A 23,205-nucleotide genomic window follows, 5' to 3' on the forward strand; every position below is an offset into this window, starting at 1 on the left:
TGAAAGTCCGCAAAACTATCAAACAGCCTTCAAGTCTTTGATAATGACACAAGCTCAACATGTCTACCATATCTCGGCAGTCCACACTTGACTCCTTCTTGACACTGACAGCGAGGGACAGCACACGACGGACTGGAACGAGAAAGCCCACGAATACAGCCACGAGCGCTGCGTCCCAGGACATTATCTGCGCTCTTAGTGAGTCGCGAGGAGTCTCATCAACGGTAGGAATAGCTTTCGTGAACCTTGCGACAGCTGAAGTGGTCTTGTGCCAAATATGTGATAGCCAGACCTTTGTCAAGACAGTGACCAAAATTGGGATTTTCGAACCTAGCGAGATACTGTTCATGCGAACCGCTCAAGGAACCAAGCTTCGCTACATCATCGAAGAAAATCTTCCCACTCCTGTTCTCGCATTCGCGGATCGCAGGAGCTGGTCTGACAGATCCGGTCTGGAGTATCTTGATCGTCTTGGATTCCCAGATGAAGTGAACTCCCTTCGGGTGACACTCGAAAGAAACTATTTTGCTGCGTGCAGCTTTGCAGCGGTTAGTTGACCAGTATTATCAATGCATGAAGCTGTCCTGCAATGATCTTGACTAGTTTTAGGCTTTGAAGTATATTGAGGTCGAACTCGAGAAAGTATTCGCGGCACACTCCTTGAGAATTCGATTTGAGCCTTCAGAAGGATCCATGATTGTTGATCTGAGCACTATCGTGTCTCTTGAGCTGATCCAAAACTCCCGAACCACTAAATCCAAAGATAGCTTGTATGGATTGCTGAACGCAACCACAACGCCGATGGGTGGCAGACTGCTCCGAGCCAACATACTCCAACCTTCTACGGACCGGGTCAAGTTGACTGCGAGATACAACGCAGTTGAAGATTTGTCGTCCAAGGAAGACATGTTTGTATCTGTGCGCCAAGCCTTAAAAGGGTTTGTTGATGCAGACAGGGTGCTGACGTCGGTGCGAATTCCAATCCAGGCAGAATTTCATTCGTTTGCTTACATGAATATCGCCAAATAGATTATCCTCGTACCGACCAGGCGAACGGCACAATATATTGAGCAGTCGGTCAACTACGTGATCATGCTGAAAACGTTCGTTTCTGCGATCAGGAAGATCTATGTGGCACTGGGACCAGCGCAAAGTGAAATACTGACCACTATCCGAGAGGCAAGTCGGCATTTGATAATTGGTGAACTTGATGTCTGATATGTCGTATTCTAGCTTTGTCACCCTGCTGGTCATCGAAATGTGGAAGAGCTGATTGCGAAAACACTAAACGAAAACATCACGTATCAAAGCAAGCCTTTGGACTTGCGAAACCAACGAATTTATTGCGTCAAGGTGGGATCTTAAGCTGCCAGAGAAGAAGTGTGCTTTCGCAAAGAAGACTGATAACAGAGAACAGGCAGGCGTAAGTAGTCTTTTGGATGTTGCGAGACAGATTTACAAAGAAGCCAATGCGGATGCAGCAGAGTTGGTCACAAGTCTAGCGGGTCAGTCGCGCCCTCTTTGTTGACGAGTAACTCCACTGACTTCATATAGAAAATTTGGACCTGCGACTGGACCTGAAATACGACACGGCTCGTCAGTACTACATCTGTCTTCCAGCAGGAAGGGTGGAGTCATTACCGGATGTCTTCATTAATGTCTATCGCAAGAAGAATCGTATCGAATGCCAGACATTGGACTTGGTCAAGTTGAACCAGAAAATTGCAGATGCTCACATCGAGGTGATCAATATGAGCGATCAAACGATCCAGACGCTCCTCGTGGACGTTTGTGCGGATGTGGCAAGCTTGTTCCGTACCAGCGAAGCAATAGCGATGTTAGACATGCTGGCAGCCTTTGCTCAAATCGCGACAAGCTATAACTATGTCCGCCCAGAGTTGACAGCGACCCTGACATTAAAAGCGGGCCGGCACCCGATTCGTGAAAGAATCCATTCCAGCTCATTTGTCCCAAACGATGCGTGCGCCACTTCGCAAACCCGCTTCCAGATTATTACCGGATGTAATATGAGTGGGAAGTCGACTTATATTCGATCGATTGCACTGATGGCTGTGATGGCGCATATCGGTTGTTTTGTACCGGCTCAGTACGCGTCTTTCCCGATCACACATCAGCTATTTGCACGATTCGCCACCAGCGACGATCTTGATGCCAATGTTTCCACATTTGCTGCAGAAATGCGCGAGATGGCTTTCATCCTTCGACACATTCAGCCGGGTGCGATGGTTTTCATTGATGAGCTCGGTCGTGGCACAAGTACAACGGACGGTCTTGCAATTGCCATTGCCATCAGTGAAGCGCTCCTCGCGAGCAATTCTTGGGTCTGGTTTGCTACACACTTTCATGACCTTGCCCGTATCTTGTCCGAAAGAAGTGGCGTGATCAATCTTCATCTCGTGGCCGATATCACTCCATATGCAAACAAACTGACCATGTTGTACCAGATTGCCGAAGGGCCGGTCCCAGATCGAAGGTATGGTCTTCAGCTTGCCAAGCTGGTAGACCTTCCGCCAAAAGTCTTGGAGACAGCCGGTCGTATCTCACAGTCGATGGATCGACTGACGGAGCGTCGAAGCAGCTCTTCGCGTGCTGTTATCTTGGCCCGAAAGCGAAAATTGCTTCTGGGTCTTCGGGAAGAGCTCATTATGGCTCATAATGGATTCATGGACAACGTATCCCTACGAAACCACCTTATCGATCTTCAACAGCGCTTTATCTTGAACTTGGCTAGCCTTGAGAAAGATGTAGAATCACAGACTGAGGGTATGTGCGAGCCTCGAGAGACGACTAGCACTCGAGAGAACACCTTGGGGGCCTCTGGCTGTGCAGAAGTCCACTCAGATATAGAGATTGACGACTGTCGACCATCTTCAAGAACCGCAGCTGATTCTGATTCCTTGCTGCTCGATTCCGACCATTCTGATTCTCAAGGCCCGGGTTCCACTTGAATCAGCTGAAATCACTGATCATCTGCTCATAGTTTCGAAGTCCTTCTTCTAGTGTTCGATCTCCCTACGTTTCTATTACTTTTGTGCAGCGGTTCCTCAAGACATGAGCTAGGGTGCAGTCGTTACATTTTCAAGAGGCTCACCTGTATGCATCTATTGGTTAGAACGCAGCCGGACTGCACTGCCCCGGTCATCACAACACTTTGAGCTTGCTTTGTACTCCGTCCACGTTACTCGTCATTTCTCATCAGATAAATGGATCAATGGAGGGCGTTTGAATTAGCGGAAAAGCCTAATTCAACCATGCCGAGGGTGGAGACATGGAAGATGGTGTCATGGGCTGCAGTTTCATCAACAAGCAATCAGTTTTACCTTCAGAAACGGCGTTACTCTCGTGGCGTGCGGATTCAATTATGACATATATACACGCCGGAAAGGAATCAATCCCACTCAAGAAAGATCACAACACAAACATTTCTTTTATTCTACCCATGCATTTTTTGAACGCTCACTAAGTCATCAGAAACAAAACGAATAGAGGACAGGAAGATCATCCAAAGTGGAAGAGGGTTTGCTTGCCCTTCTTCTTCTTGCCCTTTTTCCCATCGCTAGGATCGTCGTCCATGTCCTCCAATGGCTCGGACGGGGACGTCATACCCGAAGAGGGATTGGAACCACCCCAGGCGTTGGCCGGGGGAGCCTTCTGTTCATCCCATCGTACGTACCCACGAGTTTTGCCGGGCATCAGAACGTTTGGCTTGGCAGCCACAGGCAAGGCGGGGAACGAATCAGCGCTAGCACCGGGACGGGCTGAATTGCTTGATGTAGCTGGAGCGGAGCGAGGTATGGGGTTCGTGTAGGATGGACGACTGATTGACGAGGGAGGCGCAGCAGCAGCCCAGGGAGTTGATGAAGCAGCGTTGTTACGGCGAGATGAGCTCCCAACGGCTGCAGAGAGAGGAGGGAATGGGTTGGCGGACGAGGATGAATTGGCACCACTGCGGCCAACAGCAGAACGTGATGATTGCGCTGTAGATGACTTCAGACGCAATACACGGCTGCCACCTGTACTCACGGTGCCCGGTGACATGCCAGGTAAGAGGCCCCCAGGACCCGGTAGGGCAGGGTAGTCCTCGTTGATAGCTCGCCAGTCGTTCCATGCCTGGAGCAAGCTGGATCGCTTGCTATCATCCTCGTAAATCTCCGCCAGTTCTTTGATAAGCTTACCCAACTCGGAGCTAGACGTGTCGAAGAGAGAGAAGAATGCGTCGATGAGCCCTGTCGCACTGATAGACGATGAACGGAAGTCAGAGACTCTCTTTCGGAACTCGGCCAACTTTGTGGCATCGTTGTGGAGGAGGTTTGAGGCACGCTCGACGACTGCAGCGTGCCGCAGGCGACGAGCTTGGTCTTGTGGACTCAGTGGCTCGGAGCTGGCTGCGATGCTGAGACTCTCCAGCTCAGCCGTTGGGGGTGGACGAGATCGCGAGGCTGGGTTTGGTGTGGCTGCGGCGGACCGGGAAGGTGCTTGCACTGTCTGCGTGTCATTTCGACTGAGCTGTCCACCGAAACTGCGCGTCGTCACTGATTGAGCACTCTGAATAGCTTGTTGTCGCTGGAAGGCTTGTTCCGCGCGGCCCAACGGCTGAGCACTGGATACTGGCAAGGGCTCAGCATTTGGATCCCGCCCACGACCGGCCCCGCGTCGCTGACGCTGAGGTTGGTATGGGGTTCGAATGTCGAATTCGGCGAGATCGACCATCCGCGCATCTCGACGAACATCCTTGGATACTCCATTAGGATGAGCCTCGATTTGATGCGCCTTCAAATCCATCTGCGACTCAAAGACCATGAATTTCTTCTCCAAACATTCCTTGTCAAGGCACAAGAAATGATCCTTCTGAAAATGGCTCTCCAGAGCATTGTAATCAATGTAGTACTGCTGTTGACGGTGGGACGCGCGTCGGTCACAAATGTGACACCGTTCGTGCTTGTCTCGGCAGTGAGTGTAGAGTTCGTCGTCGCCGTAGAATCGAATCCGACAGAAGCCGCACTCGGGATGGCCTTTGAAGCCACTCTGGTCGATGGAACCAGGCTTGTGATCACCATGCTTTTCATGTTTTCGCAGTTCGGCCATGGTGAAAAGTGTATGTTCATGGGTGAACACTTTTTTGTTTCGCGTGCAGAGATCACTATCACACATCTCATTAGCTGGCTAGCCTATTGACGAGGCGAACTTGTTGAGAACAACACTGGCCCGTAGTACGCATAAAGAAAATGTCCATGACTTACCACATCACCCTCCCGTGCTTGCTCTTGACATGACGGTGTAGATCTGGCCAGCCAAGACAGGCGACATCGCAGTCCTTATCTGGGCAGTTGTATCGAAGCAACAAGACTGTGTCCTCAAAGATCTCATCTTTCTCGTACAGAATGCCCAAATTCTCATCTGTTCGAGCAAAGTCTTTCTGATCGAAATCTTCAAATCGGCGGACAGGATCGTCGGTGAAGACAACAAATGCGGATTCAGTCTATCCGTGGTAAGGATCGTGTTAAAAGTCTTTGCGACAAAGCCACAGATCTGCGTCCTCGGAAAGCTTCTTAGCACTTACTCGACAGTGTGCGCAGCCCTTATTTTTGTACAAAGCACGTAGGCGGAGCGCACAAATATGACATGTGCGATGGTTGCAGGGTGACACGGACGTGTGCTCGACAGTCGATGCACAAATGAAACAAATTTCACCATCATCGGCGTCATCGGTAGCGGCGGGAACGTCTTTCGCGTTCTCGACAGCCGCGGTCGGCGCAGCTTGAGAGTCCGAGTCGTTAACACCATTTTGTTGCTGATCTCTGCCCTGAGCTCCAGCACCTCCTCGTCCACGACCACCGCGTCCACCTCGTGCGCCGCGACCGCGGGGGTTGCCCCCTCTGGCGGCGCCATCTGCAGTGTCGTGGGGTTTATCAGAACGACCAGGAGGATGGGTCCCTCCGCGGCCACGACGACGGCCACTGCCACGCCCTGGGGCTGAGGCTGGTGCAGGAGTAGCGGAGGTATTGTCAGCCATAGCAAGAAGCCGTGTGCTTTGTTTCAAAGCTACGGATCCTTCCTTTCACAAAGGTAGTGAGCAGTGAGCACTGTGACGGTCCAGAGAATACCTGACAGATCCTGGTGGGGGAAGAAGACGGGGGAAATTCCACTGCCCGCGGCCGTGATTTGGCTGACTGATCATCACCGCGGCACGGCGCGTCCCTCAGTACAACCAGGATGGATTTGGTGGTCTTTACATTGGCGAGGATCCGAGCCAGCGAACAATAAAGTGTTTCAATGAGCTGAAAGCTCTTCTAATTGTGGAAGAATTCGTGAGTGCCAAGCTGCAAGTTGAGCTAAATCATAAATGGTCAGGACCGCAAGTCACTTCGAGTACCTTGAGCAACTAAGTATTGCCCAGGAGTTGTGTCACTGTCAACTGTCAATGCATTTGTCCAGTAGGTCCACGCACTAAGGTTCCTGGAGAAAAAGCTGGCGATTGCATAGCCATTTAAGTTAGTCCTAGGCACTAGGTAGTCACTGCTTAGCTTAGTCTAGGAAAATTCGTAACCATGAGAGCTATCTACATGTCTCGCATCTTCTCTCTGCAGGAGATGTTGGCGTTGAAAACGCATGGGTGCCCAGATGCCCGCAATCTCCTTGGTCACGATCTCTAAGCCAAAGTCATGCACAAAATCTACATATGCAATTCCGCATCTTATGCCTTTGCGAACGAATTGAAGACACACAAATTTTCGCAATAGGAGGCCTCAAATACAGGAGAAATCTGCTAATGGTTCCATTTCTCGAGTGCTGCATCAACTCCCGCCAGATGCCAGTAAAAGAACAGTAATCAATCAAACGAAGGAACTACTGATGCGCCATAACGCGATTCGAAGAAAGTCACTGAAAGTAAAGCTGCAAGGCCGGCATCCCTATGCAAGAAGGAACCACGAAAAGGACTCAAATGTACTGTGTGACCAAATGAGGAAGGTGCCTGGCTGGAACAAAAGCTGGCGACTGTTCTACAATAGTGGCCAGAGTTCACGTACAAACCACTGTTCACTATTCTTCAGGGTTGTACAAGTTCTGGTTGAGAATCTTAGTCATGGTGAACATGTGGACTCGGTCCTGCTTGAACACAGCCCGCATGGCGTCGTCACAGCGAATTTGACGACGATCACTTGGGTCCTGGAGCTCATTCTCCCGGATGTATTGCCAGACCCGTTTGACTGTCTGTGGGCGCGAAAGCTGGCTTGGGTATTAGCACAGGGCAATTTGGAAGAGTAAAGGACCGTCATGAGATACCGTTGTTTCGCCTAATAATGCGGATAGCGGAGGTGATAGATTCAAGGGTTTCTAATGGGGGAAAATGTGAGCCAGGCATCGAATTCGGGAATGTAAGAAAGGGCACGGGTAATACAACGTACGTGAAATCCACCTGACCGATTGACCTCCTTCTTAGAATCTGGACCGGAATCAACATCCGAGTCATCCTCGGCCTTTACACGTTTTGATGTCTTTGGCTTGCTCTTCTTCTTAGGTGGAGCGGCGCGTCTCGTGCCTGCACCTCTTGTTTGCCGTGCTCGCATGTTTTCCTCCGCTTGGAGCCTGGCCGCGAATGCAGCGTCGGCATCGACATCCGTATCGACTTTTTGTTTCTTGGCGACAGGCGGCGCACTTGTGGGTTCAGGAGCATCCTCGCTATCTGTCTGCCGCTTCACAGGCGAGGTAGAGGGAGGGGGCGAGGGCACAGAACTCGCATGTGCTTGGCCATTTGTTGTCTGTGTCTCCTCGGGTGATTGACCACCATTGTTACCAGCAAAGATATCGAAGCGTTCCATAATCAGTTGTTTGATTTCAGCCTAGCCATTGTTAGTAATCAACGAGGATCACCCACAATGTGTTTGATTTGCTGGCATCATGTCGACGGCGTGCGCTCAAGCAACAGCTGCACGGGATGCGCCCACCTTCTGCGGAGTGAGATCATAGCCAATGACTTCCTGAAGCCCTTTCCGGATCCGTTTCTCAGAGATTGTGTTCAGATCACTCTTTGCGAGGATCGAGTCGATGATCCGGGAGTATTCATCGCGCTTCTCCGATGACACTGTGAGACCATGTTAGAAATCACAATCGGAAGCTTGCCGGCATGTTTGGTCTGCGACGGAGGCTAACAGCGGTCGTGCTCCGAGGTCACGTACGCGACATGATGGCTGTTCTGCACAGTTGAAGTTTGTCTTGTGGATGATGCTCGATGACCAGTCGTATAATGCAGATAATGGCAGAAGCAACGGCACCCTTGAAGACTCGGTCGCGAGTTCGATGTCGATGCTGTCAGACGGCGCTTTCGTGCAGGATCAGGCAGGTATAGTCGCACTGGCGCTTGAGGACGGCGGGGGACAACGATGAGGCCGAGAGCATGTACGTTGAACGAAATGCACAACGGGAGGCGAGCCAATCAAGCAATTGAGTCGAGTATAAAATCACAAGCTCCAAGTATCAACTTTGTCCAGATCTCAAGCTCATAGCAGACCCCGCGTCGGCAGTAACTCCGAAAGCAACTGCTCACGCTAGCTGCGATGTGACGCGCGCCTGGGGAAGATGCTGACTCAGCTATACAACTGGGCCCGACCGTCACGGGCTCAAATGTGGACGGGACGGGCACTGGTGCCGGTCGGGGCTGGCCAGGAAAGACCCGAAGCGCCAACCTCCAAAGTCACGGGATACAGGCCTCAGGCAACAAGGTCCAGATACAGCACGGCGCGGGCCATGCTTATCGGCGTCCACGCTGCCGATAAGAAACATCAATCCACCCCCACTTTCCCCGTCGCACATCCATCCCGTCTTCATCTACCAGCCAAAACCGCCAACGGCCAATCATGGATACCAGAATGACTCGGTCCATGTCAAAGCGGAGACAAGAAGATGCGGAATCTCCTGCTCTTTCGGATTTCAAACGTCGGCAGACTGATTGGCCTGCTCCATCCCTGTCCTCCGGGCCGAGTATCTCCTCAGTTGAGCACGCAAGTCAAAACACATGGGAGGAGCTGAAGGCACTGGCGTTCAAGCGCATTAACGAGTATAAGTGTTACGGGCGCGAGTATGAAGACAAACTTGAAAACGTTCTTACTGAAGCACTGCAATGGTTACCAGAAGGCGGTCGCGATGCGCTCGCTCAAGATATCATTGACGTCCGGGGGGATGATCAAATGCTTTACGATGTTTTTGCGAATTTCCGTACTGCCGTTATGGAGGCTAGTGAGTATTTTTGTTACCTGACCCTGCCAATTGTTCCTAAGTTTACTGACCAAATCATCTACTACTAGTTAAATCCGTGAGCAAGGAGCCTGTTACGCCGTCACCTCACCATAAGCGTCAGAAAAGCATCGATAGGGTCGCGGCTAGGCTACCAGAACCCCTAAGCCGCTCAGATGACTGGGTCCGGGATTGTCGCGAGCGGGATGGTAATCACTGTGTTATTTCGTACCCCTTTGAACACGAGATGCCACAGGAGAGGCATCTCCCGAGAGCAAATAATCAAGGGCAACAACGAGATTATCTTGAAGTTCATCATATCATACCATTCTCTTTGGGAGGCTTTAACAAAAAGGTACCAAGAAGACTCGGTTTCTTCCGGGTTCAATTCTCAATTTGTTAATATTAACAGGATGATCATGATACCGCGATCAAGTGGTCTTCGATTTACACCGCATTCCCGAAGACCAAGGCGATTGCAGCCTCAAAGATCAACACCTTGGAAAATGGCATAACCCTTCGCCAAGAGCTACACAGAGCCTTTCAGCGTTTCCTGATTGCGCTTCGACCGACGGTAAGATCAATGATTGATCCACGGTCATCCATGCTTTCGACTAACCATGGTCTAAAGGGAATTCCTAACTGTTACGAAATTAAAAAATGGCAACCAGACGAGCATGAATTAGCGCTTCGATTACTTTTCAATTATCAATTACCGGCTGGTGCTATAGTAACCCTTCGACAGGCGGTCGGGCACGCGGATAAGCCACTTCCAAGTACTGATCTCCTCGATATGCACTGGCGCGTTTGCGAGATTTTCCATGCATCCGGAATGGCCGAAGAAGTAAAGTTGGTGGAACAACGATGGTTCAAGCTCAAGCACGATTTATGTGGTCGTTCCTTGCCGGAGGACGGATCATTGAACCTTGAGGAGGTGCTACACGTAGCCTTTGCTGACCATATCCAGGTTTAGTGTTCTAATCTTCCCGGTCGTAAAACACATAGCCATATCTCATTATTGCTCTCATTTAGTATCATGTATTTTTGTTGTTGCCATTCGACATCATTCATCAAAATCATCCTGAATCGTTGTAGTAAATCTAATAAACTCCCAAGTACTGATCTCCTCGAGATGCACTAGCGCCTTTACGAGAATTTTCATGCTTCTGGACTAGCCGAAGAAGTAAAGTTGATGGAATAGCGATGGTCACAGCTTATCTACGAAACATGTCGTCGTTCCTACTCAGAGGCCGGTTCATTGAATCTGATGCAGGGAGAAGGTGGTCCACATGGGCAAGCCGATGTGCCGCAGTGCATCCAGCATTATTGTGCAGCAGATGCGCAACCACAGGAAGCAAGCCCCACTACCTGCTGATAAGTGCTGATAAGCCACGATAAGGGCTGATAAGCCCGGCTGGGCGTCCTTGTCTATTTAGTAGTTAGCGATCAGATATCCGGGGGCCTCCAATCGATAAGATAAGCTGCCCAAATCAAAATTTCTTCCATCATCAACCTCCAAATCACCAATCATGGCGACCCTTCTCCCTCCCCCTAGCAAGCGTCAAAAGCTTGCTCAGGCTGAAAAGGCCAGAGAACAGCAAGAGATTCAGAGTATTCCCACTGATTTGGGCAGTATTCGTGTCCAATTTTTCGACCAAGCCACCGGAAATGCTACCGGTCCTGCGGTTTCGGTGCCTGTTGCCGACGCCAACATCAAGAATCTCGAGACGCTATTGAACACCTTGCAAGGCAATGTAAGTAACGTGGCGAGCATACGAAGAGGTTATTGAGTCCTCGACTAATATCCAGTTGTAGGAAGATGATGATCGAGTGCCATATCGGTTTACATACCAATCCGACAAGAAAGACGGACAGACCATTGACATTCTCGCGGACTTGTATCACTCACTTCTGCAACCCGGGATCAAAACCACCGAAGACACGGTCCCTCTATTCTTCACTCCGCAAGCCGTTTTCCGAGTCAAGGCCGTCTCACGATGCGCGGCTTCCATTGCCGGTCACGGCGAGGCCATCCTTGCAACACAATTTTCACCCGTCAACTCGTCGACAATGGTGTCTGGAAGTGGGGACTCTACCGCTCGTATCTGGGATTGCGACACAGGCACCCCTCTGCACACCCTGAAAGGACACACCAGCTGGGTGCTGGCGGTGGCCTATTCGCCCAACGGCGCCATGATCGCAACGGGCAGCATGGACAATTCTGTGCGCTTTTGGGATGCGAAGAAGGGCGAGGCGCTTGGTGCGCCGGTCAAGGGCCACTCCAAGTGGATTACCAGTCTGGCTTGGGAACCGTATCACCTGCAGGAATCCGGACGGCCGCGTCTCGCGTCGGCCTCGAAGGACTCGACCGTGCGAATTTGGGACGTGGTCTCCAAGCGCATCGAGCATGTGCTCACCGGCCACAAGGGATCTGTTACCTGCGTTCGATGGGGCGGTACTGGTCAGATCTACACCGCTTCGCACGACAAGACCATCAAGATTTGGAACCCGAAGGATGGCACCCTGATCCAGACCCTGGCAGCCCATGCGCACCGTGTGAACCACCTGGCGCTGTCCACCGACTTTGCTCTCCGCACGGCCTATCACGATCACACTGGTCAGACGCCGGCGACGGAGACCGAGAGAGTCGCGGCTGCTCGCAAGCGATTCGAAGACGCAGCGACCGTCAACAACAAGATTGTGGAACGTCTGGTGTCAGCCAGTGACGATTTCACCATGTATCTATGGGATCCGTCGACTTCCAACAAGCCCGTTGCGCGGATGCTTGGTCATCAGAAGGAGGTCAACCATGTGACTTTTTCTCCGGACATGGCCTATATTGCATCCGCAGGATTCGACAATCACGTCAAGTTGTGGAATGGTCGCGATGGAAAGTACGTCAATTCATTTTCCCCCCTTGAGCACGTATTTGAGGCCCTACATCTTACCATTTTCGATGTGCTAATCGGTGCTTATCAACACAGATTCATCACTACTTTCCGCGGCCACGTCGGTGCGGTGTATCAGTGCTGTTTCTCGGCTGACTCCCGGATGCTGGTCTCTTCGTCCAAGGATACCACCTTGAAGGTCTGGGATGTGCGGACGGGCAAGTTGGCCACCGACTTGCCGGGACACCAAGATGAGGTGTTTGCCGTGGACTGGAGTCCGGATGGACAAAAAGTGGGGAGTGGTGGTAAGGACAAGGCGATTCGAATCTGGCGGAACTAGGAGGTGTTGCGCGTACCAAAAAAAAAAAAAAAAAAAGAACAAAGTTATAGAGTCTCGTCTTGTATAGAAAAAGATACCCATTTCTGATTTCCTTCGTTACTTTGAATGTTTCGACCATGGTCAAGAAAAAGACATCAAGGCATGGATGCTGATGGTAACTAGTCCTGTCTCGGTAGATGAATGCGCGCCGTGTCTCGGTACTTGTCCCATGGTTTGAGGACTGTCCCAGAACTTTGACTCGAGCCCTATATCCATCCGTGCGGGATGGCATTTACGATATACGGTACTGTGATTTGTGATAATCTTGAAGATCCATCCAGTCTCTTTACGGGGGGGGAAGAATTGATCGCAATAGCAAAGGAATGTATTAGTCTATTATAAGACAAGTTTGAGTAATAGGTCAACTATTATCATCTCAAGGGGAACGAACAAGGGCCCCCAGTAATGAACCAAAAGTCACAGACGCTCATGCAGAATTTGAAGGAATGGTTGCGCGGTACGGCCTTCCTTTCCAATGATTGCGGTCACAAGAATGGCAAAAGCAATGCCCTACCAAGTACGATGTACCAAGTAGGTTACAGGACTCCGCCACATGTTTCTCCTTTCCGAATCCCATCAAGAAGACCTTGGAAAGCACCCGCTTAAGAGTACTGCCAAGCAGGGGCAGCATCGGTGTACGGGATGCCGCGGGCCGAGAAGCCCAAGCAGTCGTCCTTGTTGCCGGAGGGAACCTTGAGGTTGTCGACGGGGGCAAAGACCTGGTAGCGGTTGTCGGAGGTAGGGCAGGCCAAGAGACCGTCGCCCTTGAAGAGCCAGTAAGTGACATCGGCCTGAGTCTCGAAGGTGAAGCCGCCCTGCACGGAACCAGCGGGCATGGAGGCAGAGTGGGCCTGAGTGAAGCTCACGGCACCGGTGGGATCGACGTAGATCTGCTGGCCGCCGGGGACTTCGACGTCGAGGGCGTTGCCGCTGGGAGCGATGGCGGTCTGGGTGCCCGGGGGGCAATCCTTGACGATCTCGCTGGGGCAGTAGGACGAGGTGCTGCCGCCGAGGTAGAACTTCTGGCCGGAGGCGTTCAGGGTGGCATATTGGATGGGGGAGCCGGAGCGGATGGCAGTGATGCCGTAGGCAGTGGTGGAGGAAGAGGTCTGGCTGGTGGGAGCGGCGGCGGCCAGCAGGGGGGAGGGCGAGGGCGGCAACAAAGGTCTTCATATTGACAAGGTGGATTGAGTTCTCTCGAGGATAGAGAAGGGTTGGATGTGAGGGCTTTGTGGAAGAGGAGAAGGTTTGCGATTGTGAGTGTGGTTGTGATGATTGGAATGAATGAGCATCTAGGGGGGAGGGCATGGAGGTTCTCTTTATACTTCGGACCCTGGGAAGCGCGGGCCTGGTGAGGTCGAGAGAGATGATCATCCTCGGATCGTCCACTCTTGTGCCCTACTCTAGTCGATAATGATGTTTCGTCTGGTGAATTTCCTCCGCAATCCGAGGGAGTCGGTGGATGTGCCGGTGGTGGTGGTGGACCCACGGTCGAGGAGAAGTTGGATTTGGCTGTGGTTCCGAGAATAGAAAATGGGGGCAATTGAGGGCAGACGTTGGAACAGCAACGGAAGGCTGAGAGGCTAATTGTTTTCCCTCGAGGCACGTAGTCTCCCTCGAGGCACGTAGTCAACCCGCTCCCTTCTCAGCTTACCAATTGTCACCGCATCGATCGATTCCATCGTGTTGTCTTTCTTTTTCTTTTCTTTTTCTTTTCTTTTTCTTTTCTTTTTCTTTTCTTTTTCTTTTCTTTTTCTTTTTTTGGCCGTTTCCTTTTCTCTCCTTTTTGTTGGTCTCTTCTCCCCGGCCGGTGGAGTTGCCGAGTGGCGACGGGATGGGAGAGACAACAGTGTCCCCAGTGGGAGTATCTGTGAGACATTTGAGGAGAACCGACCGTTCTTCACGAAGTCACGACTGCGTTTCGGTTGAAAAAATGGATATGATGCAACGTTGAACTAGTGTCGCTGCGGAAGAATGAGCTCTGCCAGTGCCCACGATACTATTCTTGTCGCTTTGGATGCTGTTTCCGAGGCCCTTGACTGGCGGGGAAACCCCCCCCCCCCCCCCCCCCCCCCCATGCGAGAGAGAGACCATGAGGCCCAAGACACGACTCTCATCCACCGGTGATATTCTCTTCTGACCAGGCAAAGCCATCGGAATCCTGTCATCATTTCCTGTTCGCCTTGTCTTGGATGTGTTGTTTGCTCCACCAGACGTGGATAGCCTGTGCTCCGGGAGTACTTTTTGTTTTCTTTTTCTGTACTTGTACTGTGCATAGCTGAGACTTGCTTCGTTGATCTGAATAGCCTAGCAGGATAATAGCCTCCCAGCGAATGGACGCCTCTTCTTCCGAGCTCCCCTTCAAGCCCCTTCTCCAAGAATCGAACCGAGAGAAAAGAAAAGAAAAAAAAAAAAAAAAGAAGCAGAACCAGACACAACACCATCGAGTGCCTCTTCGTCATCGAACCCAACCCCCATGGTAGCCCATCTTCCGTGCGATCATGTTTCACTCTCCTCACCACATTCCTCGATGTGCGGCGCAAGCCGGCGGGAGGCACCAGTTGACAGTCTCCACCGGGCAAGCCACGATGCCGAGAAGATCTGCACTCCCAGGCGCCCAACTGGGCACTAAGCCAGATCCGTCCATGTCTCAGTTGCCGTGCGGTGGGCCTCATTCCGCCGACGGAGGCAGACGAAGAATACCCCGGATGAGATGACTTTGAGTACGGGACTCAGGGACTTACTTTTCTCACGGTCCTCAGGAGTACTGAGTCAGTACTACTACTCGGTCACTTGGTAGGACGAGGTACTTATGGAGTTCCCTTCGGACACGTTGCCTGGTCCTCTGGGGTCCGGGGGGATCAAGGGGATCAAGGCTATGCGCACTCGAAGCGAAAGTGATGTAAGTCGTAAGTACGACTAAACTAACTAACGTTGACTTGGTAGTACTGACCACGGTACTGAGCAGTAAGTAGGAGGTAAGACTACCTGGGAGCAAGTTGAGTAAGTAGGAGGTAAGACTACTACCTCGACTGAATAAGCTACTAGAGCCGGAGTCCGAGTTCGATCTGGCTTCACAGTACCATCTTCACGACTCATGACCCGCGCGACTCTCATGGTCACGGAGAGGATTGAAGACTTGAAGCGAAACACGTAGAGAGCTGCGCAGAAAGTGATGACGATCACCATCATGATCACTCTTTCTCGATAGTACCATACCATCATACTAGGCAACTGACAATCAGACTGTCCCAATGTTCCAACCGTTCGGCCCACGAACCGGTGGAGTCGAGCTCAGGAGGTGATCAACGGGCATCACCAACAGACTCTGCCATGGGATCCCATGGCAGAGTACACCCACATACCCGACTGCCCCTCCGCCCGATGATGCCATCTGCCAGATGGTCTTCAATTAAAGTTGGCCCGACCCGAGTCATCGTTTGGGTGCTGGCCTGCGTGGCACGTTTCGACACTGGAGCAGTGGAGCCCCTCAGTCAAGGTCTCAGTTGCCCGTGAAGAACTCCAAAGAAACACCCCCCCCTGGACCTTGGGACGGCCCCCTAGAGTGTGTGTTCCCCATCGCGGTAGTGGAGATGCTTACCGCATCTCGCAACTAGGAATGCAGATCGTCGCCCTCGTCTTTCGATCGGATTCGGCGGAACAGCTTCCTGTTGTGTTTTCTCGGTTGCTCACACTACTAACTACAGGACCACCGTCCTCTACAGTCTTACTTCTCATTCTAGCGCAATCAACCCCATCTTGCAGTGGGTGCAGGCCATTGACTTCATGCTCTTGCTCCCTCGGTGCGACCTTCTCATCCGTTTCGAGCATCCACCCGACAGGATCGTGCAGAGTGCCCTTCCTCAGCCGACCGACGGGAGCAACAAGTGAGCCACACAGTTTGTCTCAACATTTGACGAGTCCGCTTGTTTTTGAGGTTCCACCCGCTGCAGACTGGCCACCGCAAAGAACCTCATCAAGCACCGGAAGAGAAACATCATAGACTTGGTCTTGTCGAGTTCACATCCATCCATCCATCCATCCATCCATCCATCCATCACGAGAGGGGGAGAAACATAAATCATGTCCTAGTCCGACTGTTCAACCCGAGGTGGGCTCCACAGGCACTGTAGTCGATGCAGCCAGGCAGGGAATTTCTCCATTCGGAATGCCAGTATAGCGGACGGATCCAAAGTCTGGTGGAATCATGTATTTCACACAAGGTATCCTACTACGTGAGCGCTCACCTCGAGCCATAATTAGCTACTGGCGATGTTGGACCTTCCGATCCCATAATATTCTTGATCTGTCTCTATTGATCTGTGCAGATGCACTAACATGAGTATACAAATAAATTGTGCGTGCTTATTTATTTTTTTTCTTCTTTATTCAAACGTCCACCTTTTTCAAGACTAAAGAGGCTCCAGGGACATTCTATTTCCATTCCATAATACTAGATCAGTATGACGAGCACAAACGGTATCTGAATATGAACTTGGTGAATATATATTCGTGCCTCAATCCATTCAATCGAGCGATCAACCTTGATCTTCCGAGACGAAAACCCATCAGGTGGATGATATATCCGACGTTGTTCTCCAGGGACGGGAGGACGTCTCGGGTAACTTAGTTCCAGAGAGGATGCCTTACCCGTAGGTGGCAGTTGACCATCAAACGCACTGGCTTCTGAGGTAAAACTACTTCCAAGACTGAATGATCACTTCCCAACCTTACCACCTCATCTTGAGGGCAACCTACGTCCTACATATCCTTGATTTTACCTCCTGCGGGAAGGTTCCACCCAGAGTAACTCGGTTGTAAGATTGAAGACTGTTTTAAACCATCATTGAATTGCACGCTTAGCTATGGAACTACCTATACCATTACCCACCCGCCTGTCTGCATTTTGCAATACTCCCCGTGTACACCATACTCTAGAGACTTCTCCTCGGACAATGGAACCTGCGTGTCTCACCACCTACCGCACATCACATCCACAACCTCCTCCATTTCGGCCTTTGCTTGGGTCTCAAAAGCCCCTGAACGCTTCGAGAAGTCGTTGCTCAATCAGTCTGAAAGAGATTCTACGCTCAAAGTACCAGCCAAGTGTCCTTTGAAAAGGATCACCGTCTTTTCCAAGAAGATGGATGCTTTCCTCCCATGTGAAACATGCATACGTCTTTTGTGCCCGGCCGGCTCAAGGGGAGACTAAGTGACGACTAGCTTCCCTGTGGGATATATTGATGTCTCAGCTCCGGATGTTGTTGGTGGGTAGACGGCATCTCGCGGCGGCCCCAGGGGGGGGGGGGGGGGGGGGTGCTCACCTTGAATACATACCGGATTCTACCTAACGAAATCTGGAGGTGCGGAGACGGGGCTTGACCAAGGTCCAGAAGTATCGTGCATTGCCTTCATTAGCACTGAATAAATTCAGCAAATATATCCTTGAGAAGACTAACAATACGCCAGGTGCAGCTCATATGTAAGAGGTTTCACTCGAATCCTACCTAGAACTGGATGATGATGATGATGATGATAATGAAGGTACGCCCATGAAACGACCTCAAATACAATCGGCATAGGTCCTGGATCGTACCAGTATACCCTGCAGAATTCCTCGCCTGCGCATACAGAATGCAGCACGTCAACCCGGTCAGAGTATCCGGCCGAGGCGTGGTGGAAACCTCTCGTCTACAGGACTAGTCATTTTCCAAACCTGCTTGTCAAAAAAACCGCGGGTTGACCGCCCAGTGTCCCACGTTGCAGATGAGCCTACCTGGCCAGTGGAAGCCCCTGCGCCTATTGTAAATGCCTTGTATGACCACATGGTGTGTGATCTACTACTGCCTGAACGGGTAGCTCTGCAAGGAGAAGGGAGTTTCGAATTTCAAAGAGGCACGACCTCGACTCCCGAAACCCTTCGCAATGGTCATCAGGTACTTTACGGTTGTAGATATAAACAAGTATGGCAAGACCAGAGGTGGATCAGAAAGCGATACATGAGGACAATCCATCGAATGATCAATAATATATACGAGCAGGGATTTGCGCATCCTTGGTATCAACGTGCGTGATTCAACCTCTTCCAAGAGAAAAGGTCTCACGAATCGAAAAAAAAAAAAAATTATACAAGCTTCTCACAGCCAAGGTGAACTCCCTGCGCCAGTCCGTGTAGCCATACCAAAACAACACAAAAGGATTTGCAAGAGAAGCAAGAACAAAACACCAAGACCAACGATGAAAGGTACCAGGACAAGCAGGCCACCAATAACACCGTATCGAAAGCCAACACGCCGCCTATTTTGACCCACCACCCAAAGTCTTTGAAAACCGCCAGCCCAGAGCGAAGAAAAGGAAAAAAAAAAATCAAAATCGAGAAGCAACAGAGACGAGAAAGAACGAAACGTGGATCCATGTTACCGTCAATCGTCACACACGCATACGAGCCATGTGTTCTGACATTCAGGAGAGAGGTCTGAGGCAGTGAGCGTGCCGAGGATCTTGGCCGCACCCGAGCGAGGGAGGCCCACCTGTGCCCCGGGGTACATTGATCGAGTGGAAGAATGTTCTCCCTCCGCCCGAACGGTGTCGTCTCCTTCTCCTCCACCTCTCGTCTGAAGTTGAACCTGCTCAGTCTCATCATTTCATTGATGAACGTACTTTCCTCGCTCAGAAATCGTCACCATCATCGTCATCCCCGTCTCCTCCACGACCCCGTGGTCCCTTCACACCATCTTTGCGGATAGGGATCTTGATACCCTGGAGAGCGAAGCACTTGCTTAATTGAGTGCTTTCAATGACACCGGGGAACTTCTTTGCCGAGAAGACCTGGAACGGCTCGCTGAACACCGAGGCAAGAACCGGGGCGGATCCATGGTTGATTACGGGTGCACCGTTGGTGCTCTCGAGAGATTGTGTACCAACGTTGACGAAGCTCATCTTCAATCTGTCGAACAAGTTAGCTAGATGCAAAAAGCCAACTGAACGACGCACCGCCTTCTTCACGTTGAGCCTTACCGGAAAGTGCCTTCGGTTCGGACACTCAGATCCTGGAGGATGAACCAGACTCCAATCTTGTTGTCCGGATCCGTCAATCGGAAGGCGCTGGCGCTCAGACTGCCAATTAGATTTCTGGTGAACATGCCACCCTGGCCGCCGGCCATGGGAGGCGCAGGGGACATAGCTCCAGGCATTTGCCCTCCTTGAGGATAGCCATATGGTGGATAACCGACTGTTTGACCATATGGGTTTTGGTACATCTGCTGTTGCCCATAATAGTTGTTCATCGGTGGATATCCGACGGGTTGTCCATACCCACCCTGGCCGTAGCCAGGATAGGTTGGGGACATGTTCTGCGGAGGAGGTGGATACGAGGAGGACATAGCCGTAGAGATGGAAGGAGAGGTAGCGGAGTGCTTGACCAGGTTCACTTCATTCGTGCCATCCGCGTTCCAGAGATCGACGGTCAAAACGTAGAATGAGGTGTCGATTTCGCTAGATGAGAACAAAAAAAAAGCCAAGGTCAGCAGCAGGTAATGACGACTTGCACCCCGACAGCGGTCCGGGTAAGAAAAAGAAAAGGAGCAGGGACCATACTTGATATCGATCTCCTTCTCTGTGTGTTCATCGCGCACGATTAATCGAATACAGGGTGGCGGGGTAATCGGTCGTCGGTCCTAGTGGGCGTTGAATGGCAAAGTCAGACTTCGGTACTAACCGAACGCGTGATGTCCTTTGCGTCGCATGCGCCGAGTTGACCACTCACCTTGTCACCAAAGCCACACATGCGAGCTCGAATGGGTTGTTGAACGACCTGGAGAGACCAGATGCGACCCTCGTGGCATGTTGAAATCGGCGCCAGATGGTCGGAAGTTCGCATGGGACCTGGACCTGGCGTAGAGTAGGCGGCCGAGGGACCAGGCATCCGGTCCATGGAGAGCGGTGGTGGTGGTGGTGGAGGCACCGGGTGAGCCCTTTCTTGATCTAAAGCATACATGGTTCGCGTTCAAAGAGGAACCGAGGACAAACGGGCGTACACAAGTCGGAGAAAAAAAAGAAACAGCGGACAACTTGTCTCAGCTGAAACACAGTGATCCGAATGAAAGATGAATTTGGTCCAGAGGAGAATCTGTGGATGTGAAAGCAAAAGCGGCGGGGTTGGGTTTCAATTTGACATACGACCCCGCGGAATCTAGACGTCACAATTGAAGCATTGACTCCAGACGGGAGCTTAAACGGACGCGAGGGATCCTATTTGCGCACGATCGGAGACCAAGGATCGCGTGCTTCTATCAGGGCGGATCGCTCAATCGGCCCTAGGCACTGATTCGGCGTAGATGGAGGAGATAGGCGGCGAACTGCAAGTCAGCCGCAACGGGGGATTGAAGATGATGGCGGGGAACGCAGAGCAATGTGGCGATGACGATCCCGATCGCGAAAGGGTTAGGACGAGCAGGTGAAAATTCGACTGAGAGGAAGGAAAGGATGGTCGGTGCCCCAGGCCAAACCAGCGGAAAGCAGCGCGGGAGTGGCGACTCAAGAACCGAGAACCACGCTGTCGGTACGGGGTTGTGCTGGTCGAGTTGGGATGGCAATCGTGGAGGGACGAGGCTGAGCGGAGGGGGAAAAGACACTGCGCACTTAAAGCGGAAATGGTGCGGGCGCACAGGGTTGGGCGACGAAGCGTCCCAGAGGCGGGGGACGGTTTGGCAGAATGTGTGGTGATGGAGTTGATTCAACAATACCTGCAATGGCTCAAATATTAGCATTCACGTAGAGGCCCTTAGGGATCGCACCCGCCGGTCGCAACCCGCTCAAGATCCAGTACGGGTTGTGGTTGAGCCATGATCCGTAAGCAGGATATGCGGGAGATGGGCTGGCCATCCACGGATCAATCGTCCACATATGCTGGTCCGACTCACACGAGCGTTGCAGGATTCGCGACTGACCGAATTGACCGTTCTGCAGGTTCAGAGTCGAGACCGAAGGGTGCAGTGAAGAGCACAGGAAACTGGGGGCCTTGACATTCAAGAGATGAAAAGGAAAGAGTCCGGGGGAAAGTACGAGAGGCAGGAGGCGGGCAGAAGTGGGAGGAGCAGAGGTGACGTTCTCGAGGGACCGAAATTGAATGACCGGAAGTGTAAAGAAGAGCCCCCTCCAAAAGGAGAGGACTGCAAAAAGACTAAAAAAGAACAGGCGCCTGTTCAGCCACGACCTCGCTCGGGTTTCCTCGGTATCGCTTTGACTGGAGAGCCGACTCTTGGATCTCCGACGAGGTGCAATCGATCGTCTTTACTTTGGTTGCGCTGTTTGATCTGCAGCAGGTTGGCGTATTGATCTATGCGGATTACCGAGCGCCTTGGTTTATCTGCTCTCTCTCTCTCTCTCTTCCCCCTTCTCCTTCTCCTTCTTTTCCCTCCACACACAATTTACCATTCTCTCCGTATTCTATGCATCTCTGCCTTAAAAACTGCAAGTGACCCAACCACTGACCCACTCGAGGTCGCCCCTTCTGCTTCCTCACAGGCTGTCAGATGTTCAGAACTGCACAGCCGACAAATCACAGGATCGTATAGAAGAAAAGAGAAGAAGGATCCGCGCTGCCGGCGCAGGAACCTCGATCCAGCCGGTCGGGTCTCTGTGTCGAGGGGACGAATGAGGACCCTCTCACCGTCGGTCGAGATGCGCTCCGCCCTCGAGCAATTAGGAGTCCATGCGTCGCTTGCCAGATGGGAGAAGATGACCCCTCTGCGCTGGGTTCTGGGCAGAATGCGGCGATGGACGATGGACGATGGACGATGAACTATGGCGTGGTCACTCGACCAGAAATGACAGTCACCGTTGAGGCGTCTGTTGGGCTTGGCTGAAAGGTCGCCCCAAGATGGACGCTTTGGGGATTTCCATGTTGCATGAACCGTTTGCGGAAGTCAGCTCTGGGGGAAAGAATGCGGTCTTCGGCAGAGAAAGAGGGCCTTTGCGCGCGGACGATCCGCACCCGTTGATTGGAGTATCTCCGGAAACATCGAGCTCCATCGCCTTTTGACGGCCCCCAGTGCGGCCAGTCACAGCCACCGGATGCTGCTTTGCCAGCCTGCATTGTGAAACTGAGGGCAACGCCATCAAACTATCATGTTGTTTGCAGCGTCTCGACGCGAGAGCAAGGCGCTCACGAGTGCGGCAAGTAGTCGAGATTCGATCCCACGGTCTACCCGAGCCGGTCGGTAATTTGATATGCCCTCCGAGGGAAATACCCTATCCGCCGACCGTGCAGTTTGCAGGTTGCACTATGCCGCGAGTCAGTCGCAGCTGACTCGTGGAGACTGCGAATGCGATCAAGTCAGCGTCCCGAAGAAGTCGAGGTGAATTGACACTTTGGGATTCGCAATGGGGCAGGAATCTCACTGGAAGTTTAGCTTACCGGGTCTTTGGTCAAAATCCTCAGCTTCCCATCGGACGGGACATGTGACAAAAGCACATGACCACATCCAGTGCGATTGATGCTCAGCAAGGCAAAGACTCCCCAGGTAATGTTGGAACTTGATTCGTAATGGGAGCGACAAGTGTAGGTCATCAGCCACTGTAGCCTGTCATTGTCCAAGCCTTTTCATATATCCAGGTGCAGTCAACCGGTGAGGCCCTACACAGTACACAGTACACACTACATGTACACACTACACACGACACCAG

General features: G+C 51.8%; 8 protein-coding genes across 8 annotated transcripts; 4 read left to right on the top strand and 4 right to left on the bottom strand.

Moving 5' to 3' along the window:
- Positions 1-53: 53 nt before the first annotated feature.
- Positions 54-2,969, top strand: N7539_002187 (MutS family protein MSH4; the record flags this gene model as incomplete). The annotated part of the gene is made up of 6 exons (XM_056931790.1): positions 54-548; positions 610-969; positions 1,030-1,183; positions 1,234-1,353; positions 1,413-1,505; positions 1,555-2,969. Coding segments are annotated over 6 exons (2,637 nt in total), but the record flags the coding sequence as incomplete, so codon positions are not given.
- Positions 2,970-3,519: 550 nt separating this feature from the next.
- Positions 3,520-6,034, bottom strand: N7539_002188 (E3 ubiquitin-protein ligase HEL2; the record flags this gene model as incomplete). Its single annotated transcript, XM_056931791.1, has 3 exons — positions 3,520-5,161; positions 5,265-5,500; positions 5,582-6,034. The coding sequence occupies 3 exons, from the start codon at positions 6,032-6,034 to the stop codon at positions 3,520-3,522; spliced, it is 2,331 nt and encodes a 776-aa protein (XP_056793822.1).
- Positions 6,035-7,062: 1,028 nt separating this feature from the next.
- Positions 7,063-8,205, bottom strand: N7539_002189 (SWIB/MDM2 domain protein; the record flags this gene model as incomplete). Its single annotated transcript, XM_056931792.1, has 5 exons — positions 7,063-7,248; positions 7,306-7,356; positions 7,428-7,862; positions 7,968-8,104; positions 8,199-8,205. 5 exons carry the CDS (start codon positions 8,203-8,205, stop codon positions 7,063-7,065), a joined length of 816 nt encoding a protein of 271 aa, XP_056793823.1.
- A 671-nt stretch (positions 8,206-8,876) lies between these two features.
- N7539_002190 (HNH endonuclease signature motif containing protein) lies at positions 8,877-10,225 on the top strand (the record flags this gene model as incomplete). The annotated part of the gene is made up of 4 exons (XM_056931793.1): positions 8,877-9,255; positions 9,324-9,607; positions 9,665-9,826; positions 9,884-10,225. 4 exons carry the CDS (start codon positions 8,877-8,879, stop codon positions 10,223-10,225), a joined length of 1,167 nt encoding a protein of 388 aa, XP_056793824.1.
- Positions 10,226-10,781: 556 nt separating this feature from the next.
- On the top strand, positions 10,782-12,480 carry N7539_002191 (Ribosome assembly protein 4; the record flags this gene model as incomplete). Its single annotated transcript, XM_056931794.1, has 2 exons — positions 10,782-11,006; positions 11,068-12,480. 2 exons carry the CDS (start codon positions 10,782-10,784, stop codon positions 12,478-12,480), a joined length of 1,638 nt encoding a protein of 545 aa, XP_056793825.1.
- A 641-nt stretch (positions 12,481-13,121) lies between these two features.
- N7539_002192 (putative IgE binding protein) lies at positions 13,122-13,692 on the bottom strand (the record flags this gene model as incomplete). The annotated part of the gene is made up of 2 exons (XM_056931795.1): positions 13,122-13,628; positions 13,681-13,692. The coding sequence occupies 2 exons, from the start codon at positions 13,690-13,692 to the stop codon at positions 13,122-13,124; spliced, it is 519 nt and encodes a 172-aa protein (XP_056793826.1).
- A 5,496-nt stretch (positions 13,693-19,188) lies between these two features.
- Positions 19,189-20,515, bottom strand: N7539_002193 (velvet factor family protein; the record flags this gene model as incomplete). Its single annotated transcript, XM_056931796.1, has 4 exons — positions 19,189-19,465; positions 19,537-20,013; positions 20,116-20,195; positions 20,285-20,515. The coding sequence occupies 4 exons, from the start codon at positions 20,513-20,515 to the stop codon at positions 19,189-19,191; spliced, it is 1,065 nt and encodes a 354-aa protein (XP_056793827.1).
- Positions 20,516-20,855: 340 nt separating this feature from the next.
- N7539_002194 (uncharacterized protein) lies at positions 20,856-21,284 on the top strand (the record flags this gene model as incomplete). Its single annotated transcript, XM_056931797.1, has 2 exons — positions 20,856-20,960; positions 20,994-21,284. The coding sequence occupies 2 exons, from the start codon at positions 20,856-20,858 to the stop codon at positions 21,282-21,284; spliced, it is 396 nt and encodes a 131-aa protein (XP_056793828.1).
- Between the last annotated feature and the right edge of the window lie 1,921 nt (positions 21,285-23,205).

This window comes from Penicillium diatomitis, assembly GCF_028827545.1.
Source record: "Penicillium diatomitis strain IBT 30728 chromosome Unknown utg000002l_segment0_segment0, whole genome shotgun sequence".
Taxonomy (NCBI): domain Eukaryota; kingdom Fungi; phylum Ascomycota; class Eurotiomycetes; order Eurotiales; family Aspergillaceae; genus Penicillium; species Penicillium diatomitis.